The 10624-nt window shown below is 42.0% G+C and overlaps 2 protein-coding genes across 2 annotated transcripts in view; both read right to left on the bottom strand.

Moving 5' to 3' along the window:
- prdx4 (peroxiredoxin 4) overlaps positions 1-10624 on the bottom strand; it is a 204767-nt gene that overhangs the window by 185086 nt on the left and 9057 nt on the right. The window lies entirely within an intron of this gene.
- LOC308327156 (diamine acetyltransferase 1-like) lies at positions 4081-10390 on the bottom strand. The gene is made up of 6 exons (XM_080780367.1): positions 10015-10390; positions 9503-9554; positions 8408-8491; positions 7819-7920; positions 7028-7068; positions 4081-4539 (listed from the first exon to the last, which is right to left on the bottom strand). Exons 1-6 carry the CDS (start codon positions 10093-10095, stop codon positions 4372-4374), a joined length of 528 nt encoding a protein of 175 aa, XP_080636493.1. The 5' UTR covers positions 10096-10390; the 3' UTR covers positions 4081-4371.

Genomic DNA, 10624 nt, shown 5'->3' with positions numbered 1-10624 from the left:
AAATGCGGAAGGATTCTCCTGCGAAGTCCAAAATAAATGGTGGTGGCTTTTGTAGACTACCACTACTGTGGTAGTACTTCTATCACCAGACCAGGCAGACTTATAACCAGCACTAGGCCATGGCATGGTGACAATGATAACTAGCTATTTGTCCCCAAAATATGACTGCAAAATATTGCTGCTATTCGTTTCCAAAAGCTTTATAGGCCCTGTATTATAATGTGTATGCGATGTGAGTGACATAGGCCTACATTCAATTGAACATTGAATTGACATAGCTCTGTTGACTGATGCTGTAGGCCTATATTTTGAGTTTTTTGACACTTGCTTTGGCAATGCAAACGTATGTTTTCTCATGTTAATGAGAAAACTGTAAACGTATATATCAACTGAACTGAATTGACAACAAACCACATACACTCACACACTCCTTTTGTTGTTATTCATGCAGGCCCTAGGCCAGGGTGGTTGGTTGGTTGGTTGTTTTAAACATTTTGATATTTATAAGTGTTTGGTAGGTAGACCAAGTCACACATGCAAGTACTTTGGGTAAATTTGTAGTCTCTGTCTGAGATACAAATGGACAAATTAACTGGATTTCATAGAGCCTATATACACTTTATGTTGCACACAAAAACAATATCCTAATTTATTTGATATAGCCTATACATTCAGTATGTTATGTGTTAAACACGTAATTTCTGCAACATTTGCCATAACCACTTATTGTGCAACTATATATATAATATATATATATTACAGTGCACATAACCTTGAATATGGTGTAGGCTTGAATGTAATATTACACATTAAAGAAAATAACAAATGTATAGAGCCATAACTATGCACTGCACGCACACATAACACACACACACATAACATGCACACGCGCGCGCACACACACACACACACACACACACACACATATAACACACACACACACACGAATGCTTAGTTTGTTGGTTTTACATGCTGTTATGTATTTGTGCTATATTGTTTTGTCTCGAGCTCACGTCAATTATGTCCAATAATTCATGTCTCATTGAAATCATAATATCATTGAATCGTATCTTGAAGCTATACATTTCTGACTAATAAAGTATTCATTCATTCAATCAATGAATCAATCAATCATTAATCAATCAATCAGAGAAGAGCAGCTCCTGCAGCAAAAGACTGTTTCACAATAGGAGATCTTCAGGGTGACCAGATGTCCCTCTTTGCGTGGGACAGTCCCTCATTTCCAAGACTGTTCAGGTGTCCCACAGATTGAGACCCTGTCTGTCCCACATTGTGACTGATGACAGGCATCAGTGTTCACATTGAGACCCTGTCTGTCCCACATTGTGACTGACAGGCATCAGTGTTCACATTGAGACCCTGTCTGTCCCACATTGTGACTGACAGGCATCAGTGTTCACATTGAGACCCTGTCTGTCCCACATTGTGACTGATGACAGGCAATTGCATCAGTGTTCAAATGCCCTAATAGTTAGTCCCCCAATAGTTGGCCTTTTGTTCTCTCATTGTCTCTTCCTGCAAGATGTTTTTAAGCCTGTTAAAATAGCATAAAAAATAAAAAATAAAGCATGATTTTAAAACAAAATGTGAGACACCAGAGGAGTTTATAAATGATATAGCCAATAGGCCTATGGTCGAATATGACATCAAGGCATTTAATAGCAACTCAAGTATAGTAAGTTGCTAACGCGGTACTGCAGTATCGCTTGTTGTGTATAAGCAATACTTCTGTCCCTCAAATGAGCAGTTTGGATCTGGTCTCCCTATACTCCCTGGTGCAATGAGAGTATAGGACTAATAGACTGCTCTATAGTTGGCTTGATCAGGCTGATTAGGATGAGGATGTTGAAATCAAGGAAAAGGACTTAAGGGTTTATGTGCATTATGCATTACTTTTGTTCTTGGATGTTGAAATCAAGCCACTGGAATCAAGGACAAGGAATTAAGGGATTTATAGGCTATGCAGTTTGGCAGAGGATGTGCATTTATTTTGTTTTTGGATGTTGAAATCAAGCCACTGACTGGCTCTTTAAAGTGTTTGATCTACGTTGACTATTCTTATAGATTTCCTCTCAGGGATGAATGTGAATACATTAAGTAGGCCTACTTACCGATATCTACCTGGCTATACATTGTATACAATGCTAACAAGATTCCTGTACAGGATCTCCTCACTGGTCAAGAAAAACACCTTGAAGACCCTAACAGGAGAGCTGCCCCTGTAAAGGTTTCTTCGACTATATGCATGCACCTCTTGGTACCGGTCCACAGCACCTCAAAGCAGGGACGGATTAACCCCCACGAGGGCCCCTGGGCCGGGCATTTTTGCAGGGCCCCCATAGGGCGCGCGTGCGGCATTTTTGTGTTTTTCCGTGTTTTTATCATCTTTTTGACCTAAATTTAACTAAATCAATGGCCAACGAAGGGCCCCAGGAGCCCTTTTCAGGGTCCAATTTCCCTGAAGGGCCCCTGAGAGCCAAGGCCCCCTGGGCTACGGCCCCACTGGCCCAATGGCTAATTTGTCACTGCCTCAAAGGCCCTTAAAACAAGGCTCCAGACTTCCCAAAACAAACTGTTCAGGAATGGCTTAGGGTTGACGACTTGTTGACGAGTAAGGCATCTTGCAATGGGTCTGGTCCACAATATTCGCTACACCACCAAGATACCCATACCTGACCTGTCTAAATACTTCCTTATGTCAACAAAGTTCACACTCACAACACCAGAGGGAGTTCAACAAACCACGTGCAACCCAGATTCAGCTCGAACAAGGGATTAAATTAATTTAGCTCCTACTAAAATGTGGAACATCAGGTCAGAATGGGTTAATTTCATGACAAGGTCATCTTCCTCACCACAAATCATTGACAGGTTGTCTGTCTGTCTGACTAATCAATCTTAAGGTTGCAAAGTTTTGATGGTGGGCGGAGGCTTTTTAATTTAATTCCCTCAGCAGACCTTTGGAGTAATTAACATTTTATTGCCTTCCATGGTTAATTCACAGAGTTATAGTGTCGAAGCACCCTTATTGCAGTTAGCGTGACAACACAGACACACACAGACAGACAGACAGGATCTGCTAGGTCTCATAGTTAGTGCTCACTGCGTTCGCAATCATACATCAAATTTCACATTCAGAGTTAGCCAATCTACAAGCTCACAATGCTTTAGATTGACTATTTTCACTAATAAGTAATAACTAAGTATGTCATGCGCAAAATAGGCACACCAAGGTTGAGAGTGATAGTAGTTAGTAGCAGTTCAGCAGTGGAATCAAAGCTTCATGCTGGCATTATTCAAGAATTGACCATGTATTCTATTATAATAAACATTTTATTTGTTTTAAAAAAAAAGGTACACAGTGCCACTTTAAATCTCTTCCATTTCCTCACCTGGAATTGAATCTGACCCCTTGGGAAGCTCTGTTATGTCTGGACCTTATCTCGTGGGGTTAAAATAGCCAATGATATAAAGAAACTCATTTAATTATGGGAATTTGCCCCATCACTCAAACAAGCTTATCAAACAACACCTTTGCACTTAACCATAGGCTTCCTGTTTAATTCAGTAAACAAACACGTGTTAAAAGTAAAAAAAAAACCCACCCTGAACATGTACACTTTGTGTCAAGTCCATTGCACACATTTGAAACTGTGTCTTCTCTCAACTTCTCCTTTTTGTCAAAGCCAGTCAAAACACGTCTGCATTTGGCCTTCACAAGCATTCTGCACAGGGTGTACACGAAGCAAAACATGAACTGGGATAAAAAAAAGAAAAAGAAAGAAGAAAAACTGCAATTACCAGCAAAATAATACATGAACATGTCAGGGGGCATCTTCTCCTTTCCAGAGGTTAAATTTAACGCATTTTGACCTGGGAACGATTCTATTAATGTCTTCTAAATCCTGTCTGTTTTCTTGAAAAAGCTATGTGTTCTCAAACACTTTCATGTCACTTTTCACGATTCTTCAAAAATAGCAGACCTACAAGCTCGTAGCGCGCCACTCTCGGTGGCGCGCTATGAGCTTGTAGATCTGCTATTTGTCAATAGCTAAAGCATAACATAATGCAAACACCAAAAGGGGTTCCTGCACAAAATGGGTTAAGGACCAAAGGTCAGAGCCATGAATGTTCTATTGTAAGTTATAGAAATACCTTTTAAAAGCTGCGTAGCGTATAACTGTAGGTCCTTTTGCTGCATTGCATTTCAATTTCCATTCAACCGACCGACCAGCAGAATTCATTCAAGTATCTTTATTGAAACTATACAAAATAGTGTACAACAACAACAGAACAAAAAGAAGGGGGGACTTTCACCACCACCGGCACCCATCAGTCCCGCTCCAGGCTCTACTTAGCCGTCATCTTGGCCAGGACGTCCTTGTCGAACTCAAACAGACGCCAGCCCTCCTCCACGGACAGGTCCGACGCGCCCCGCCGCTTGTAGAACTCTATGGACTGCTGGTTGTTCTCGGCCACCAGGAAGTGCATGCCACTGCAGCGGGCCTTCACCGCGGTCTGCATGGGAGGGGAGGGGGAGCAGCATTAAAACACATTCTGACCTGAGATCAGATTCATATGAGGTTTCCACTGGACACACACACTGGTCTGATTAACCCATTCTGACCTGAGATCAGATTAAAAAAATGTCAGTCGTTCTTTCGATTTTTCAAAAATAGCAGACCTACAAGCTCGTAGCGCGCCACTCGGTGGCGCGCTACGAGCTTGTAGATCTGCTATTTTTCAATAGGTAAAGCATAACATGATACTAACACCAAAATGGGTGCCCGGTCAGAATGGGTTAAAACCCATTCTGACCTGAGATCAGATTCATACGAGGTTTATCCACTGGATACACACACACACTGGTCTGATTAACCCATTCTGACCCGAGATCAGATTCTAAAAAATGTATATTACATCCTGACGGTTTCATTATTCACCCATTCTGACCTGAGATCAGATTCTAAAAGTCGTTCTTCGATAAAAATAAAAAAAATAGCAGACCTACAAGCTCGTAGCGCGCCACTCGGTGGCGCGCTATGAGCTTGTAGATCTGCTATTTTTCAATAGCTAAAGCACGACATGATGCTAACACCAAAATAGGTTCCCGTCCAAAATGGGTTAACCCATTTAGGCCTGACATCGGAATATATATATTTTTTAAAGAGTCTAAATCCTGGCCGTTTTCTGAAATATCTCATGTTTCTATATCAGTGGTGCTCAATATTTCATGGCAGAGGCAAAGATTTAAGTTAAAACGTTCGCTCTGAAAGAATATATATTCAAAGATTTGCACCACATTTTCCACGATTTTTCAAAAATAGCAGATCTACAAGCTCGTATCGCGGCACTCTGTGCCACACTTTGAGCTTTTCAATAGCTAAAGTATAACTTAAAACACCAAAAGGGGTTCCCGTTCAGAATGGGTTAAGCCACACGAACGCTATAGCATCCATATTCTGGACATGTCAACCGATAATCACTGCTAAATGTTCTTATGTGATGATGATGATGTGCAGCACCAGTGCTGTAAGCTTTATGGTCAAGCCAACATGCTGGCACGAAAGTTTCATATGAAGACAATGTCAAAATAGGACTTTTTAAAACCTACTGCCGATATAGCAAAGCGAAAATGAAAAAACTTCAGGTGGCATATTATATAATGATGCTTTTCGAAAATTCCTGAGACTCCCAAGATGGACCAGTGCAAGTGAAATGTTTGTGACCACTAATGTACCGACCTTTCATGCTGTACTGAGGAATTTTCACTGAGGGAATCAAAGAATGTATTAATTATGGCCTTAACAGGGATCACACAGAGTGATACAGTCTTCTCCTCATGTTTCTGGAAACACTGGAGGCAATGTTTATGTTTTTAATTGACAAGGACTGCCTGGAGTGAAAATAGCCTGATATATAGGCTATCTCTGTGTTGTATTTACTGTCATGTTTTTCCCTGTTGTTTGTATATGGACCCATTGTGTCTGAAATAAAGTTTTCAATCAATCAAATTATCAGACCATGCGATGGAGCAATATGGACATTTCCTACTGCCTATACCGCGAGTAGGCGACTAGGAAACGCGGATGTGAAATGACTGCCGCCGAAGCCGAAAACGACGTGAAACCGCGCTTATACAACAACAACAACGTTGCTTTTATGTTTACTTACTTACGTGGCTGTGCTTAAGACTGAGGTTAGGGTTAGAGGTTATAGGTTACTGGGTCAAGGTCTTCAGGTACGAGGCGGTTAGGTTTCTGGGACGTTATAGGGTCAGTAATAGGGGTAGGAGTCGGACAACAAACGTGACGTCGGACAATGGCCGACAACAACGTCAATATGTAGGACATACCGGCTCCATTGATTGGTCTTGATAAGGGCTGATGATGACGGCTATTAAATCGTCTTGAGAACATCCAAAACCGCTATAGTAGGAGGGAGCCACTCCTCGGAAAAACCCAGACGTTTTTATTTCCAGGGAGAATAGAAAAAGTCTGGGACCGATCGAGTCCACTTCAATTCATGCATAGAGTAGCACAAACGTTGATCGATCACTCTGCTGATTTCTGATCGTTTGCACCTTTGTTAAATTGACGCACACACGCACACCCGTACACACACACACACACACACACACACACACACACACTCCTTGTGCCTGTGCCATAGAAAGCATATAGGTGGACCCCCAGGCGATACCCAGGCCATAGCTAGGAGGGCTACGAGGTTGCACCATCCTACATAGACATACTGCAGTGTGACAGGCTATAGCGGTTCTATGACAACACCGCAGGCCAGGGCTCAAGGCCCTGATGTTGAATAGAGGAGGGAGTGGAGGAGGAGGGCAGCGATCCTCATGGCTTCCCGTGTCGGTGTCAGATAGTCTGCACGGTCGCGTGCATCACGTTAACTGATTAGGACTGTAAGTAGATAATCAGTACAGTATGACAGCAATCTCCCCCCCGTTCACTACCAAAGGAGGAACTATAAAACGATTGTATACCTCACTCAGTATCTTCAGGAAACGTGAACCGATGCCATGACCTGCACGAGAAGGAACAGAGAGAGAAGAGCAGAGGATGACATCTGATCTATAATTATCCTCAGAAGTGATGATGTTGATCTACCAGTTTGTACACTTCAAAGCAAAAGATCTGGCACATCCATTATAAAATGAAAATAAAATATATGTGCAGGACAAACTGTTCAAAGACATGTAATGTGGTGAACACTTAAGACACTGAAGAACTGGTATTTGTGACCGCTATATGGACAGTGTGTAGACTCAATGTGGGACGGTTACCCCTGAATTCTGTTGAGCACCGAAGTCTGACGTCAATATCGGTAGAGGGCGTCAGTCCCCAGGTTCATGTATTTTTTATTTGCATTATAATCCCCATAGGGGGATTTTAGATCGCCTCATATAAGAACTGTGTTTGAATAATAAACATGTCATCCCGGCCGCTTCACATTCTTCATATGGATATGAAGAATCAACTGACTGAGAGAAAACGCTATAATGTTACTGCTGCTGAGTTAGTTACATTTTCGCTAGAAACAGACTGTATCATATATGAGTGACTGACTGTTGCAAACGATACAGAGACACCTCCCTGACAATAACGCCGAGACAGCTTGTTTAGTTTTGGACCACAACGCTTGTTATTCTCCATAGAGAAATTACTTCCGCGAACCAGGGGAATCGAAGGGATGAGCGAGTTACGTCAGGACTTCGGTGCTCTATATCTATATAGACAGTGTGTACAGTAGACTCAATGTGGGACAGACGGTTACCCCTGAATTCCTCCATCACGTAGAAATCCTCCAGGTACAGCAGCTTCCCAATCCACGGGTCGTACGTAAAGTAGTACATAGCAAAGCCAATCACAGTGTATCCTACACAGAACACAACAGAACACAACAGAACAGGGATAACTGTGAGATCCAATCCAATTCAATTCAAAGGAGCTTTTATTGGCATGATGAGGAAAACAAAGCAAGTGTCAAAGTATATAATACAAAACAGTGTCACTACTTGTCCCATGTGTGTGTGTGTGTGTGTGTGTGTGTGTGTGTGTGTGTGTGTGTGTGTCAGTGTGTGTGCGAGAGAGTGAAAGAGAGAAAGAGTAATGTGCAGGTCTGTGTGGGAGAAAGAATGTGGTGTGTGTGTGCGCGTGTGTGTGTGTGAGATATAGAGAAAGTGAGAGAGAGAGCGCTAATGTGCATATGTGTGGGGGAGAGAATGTGTGTGTGTGTGTGTGTGTGTGGCCTACGTGTGCATGAGAGAGAGAGACAGTGGAAGAATTGAATTGTAAATTGAGAGTGGGAGAGAAAGTGTGTGTGTGTGTGTGTGTGTGTGTGTGTGTGTGTGTGTGTGTGTTACCCTCAGAGCTGGCCTCTTCTTTAGGCACTTCAGCAACAAGGCAGTGGTAGAACGGATGTTCCCCAAAGCCGTCTTCAAGTAGATCTACAGCAGAGCAAAAACAACCACTTCAACCAGTGTTTTTCAACCCTTTTTCATTTCAAGGTCCATATTTATCCCATTCTGACCTGAGATCAGATTCATATGAGGTTTCCACTGGACAACACACTGGTCTGATTAACCCATTCTGACCTGAGATGAGATTCTGAAAAATGTCAGTCGTTCTTCGATTCTTCAAAAACAGCAGACCTACAAGCTCATAGCGTGCCACTCGGTGGCACGCTATGAGCTTGTAGATCTGCTATTTTTCAATAGCTAAAGCATAACGTAATGCTAACACCAAAAGGGGTTCCTGAGTCACAATTCCATGCTGTATTGATGTTGGTATACCATTAGGAGAGATAACAGGATTATCGTTGATCAAAATAACTATTGTACAGTCTCTAATTGTGTAGACTTCTTGTAAATTAAAAAGGGCATTCCACTCATTTTCACCATTTTACTATATGTCATTACTCATTAATATACCTTAGAGAGCTGTCGTGTGGAAATAATAAATAAAAAAAGGTCCACCCCCCCCCATTCTGTTTCCTAGAACTGGAGGTATGAATAAAATCATCAACATGGTGAATCACATCTTGATGACATCATCAAGCTGTGATTCACCACCATGTTATTAATTATTTATTCCCCTTTAAGTAATGCAGATGTTTAACAACAAATTAACGTGTGAGAGCATTTAAAATGAAACCAAATAAACTGTCAAGGACCCCATCAGTGATAATTATGTTATTTGGCTGCAGAGGAGAACCATTTCAGAAGGTTTTGCCAAAAGAGATTTATATGTTTTAAAAAAAAAGATTCAACATTTTCAGCATCTGCCATTTTTGAATAGCCAACTAATAAACGGATAAAGTGGTTAAAATGATTAACTAGGCCTACCCCCCCCCCTCCCCACCACCCAAGCAAGGACCACAGGGGGGTCCCCACTTTGAGAAGCCCTGCCTTGCCCTTAAATAGCCTCAAACGTGACCGATATGCCAAAATAAAGTATACCTTTCTCTGTGAGTATGACCTGTTCCTCCATCTCCTCGAACCTAGCGAGGTCCTATAAAGGGTTAATAAACAGATGAAAAGAAATACACAAAAATAAAACTGAAAGTTAAATATCTGAATAATATTAAATTCACAATAAACAGGCCTATAATAAACAATAATCCAATAGGCATATCTACTGTATACAGTATAAGAAATATTTAAAAAACCAGATTGCAGAACATGCACAAACGGACAGTAAATAATTCACAACAGGCCTATACATATAACAATAATCCAATATTTTAATTTAAACAGATGCCACAGACATCATGTATATCAGTAAGAAATATCGAAATATTTTTGACATCTGGTTGTCAAAACACATGCAGTATGACAGCACAGCCTATTCCAACCTAGTATAATGTGACAGACGTCGCTTGCCGACACGACCAGCCCTGTAGACCAGTGACAACTACACTAGGTTGTATAGACTAGGCCATATATCTCCACACATTAAGACGTTAACTTACTTTAATTAGTCGCAACATATCCGACACATCCCTGGGCTCCGCTTTCCGTAACTCGACGTTGGCCATGTTTTCCTTGCTCATTATAATCTTCGTTATATTTATTTACTGCTCTTTCTTTTTCCTTTTGCTCTTTTTTCCTTTCCCCACCAGTCCTTTGAAGCAGAATGTCAGCAAGATGTGTTTCTTCATTCGCGTCCTAGGAAGTTTTAACACATTAAACACCCCAAGGCTTCGGGCAGAAAGAGGAAAACAGCAGATTAATACCGGCTCATATGGACAACGACGTTCCCTTTGTCTTTAGCCAAGCACTTCTCTCTCTCTCTCCACGGTGTGCGTGCGTGCGTGGCTCCGTGCGTCACGGCGGCGTGTGTGTGTGCGCACTGCGCACCTACGAGGCAAAAAATAAATAAAGTCGCTCCCCGGAAATGCATAGCGGGTCACGCGACTGACGCGGTGTCTCAAAGGCCACGCACGCATGCCCACGCACCCAGTGCACTGCCCACACACACGCACGCACACACACGCTCGTGTGAATTACGCACATGCATGCACTTGGCCTACTTGGGTGTTTTTTTCCCTCCGTTAGTCCGTTCTCAAGGATTCTTATCTT

Source organism: Protomyctophum bolini, assembly GCF_963924005.1.
Source record: "Protomyctophum bolini genome assembly, chromosome: 13".
Taxonomy (NCBI): Eukaryota; Metazoa; Chordata; class Actinopteri; order Myctophiformes; family Myctophidae; genus Protomyctophum; species Protomyctophum bolini.
This window is presented reverse-complemented; position numbering and strand designations above follow the sequence as displayed.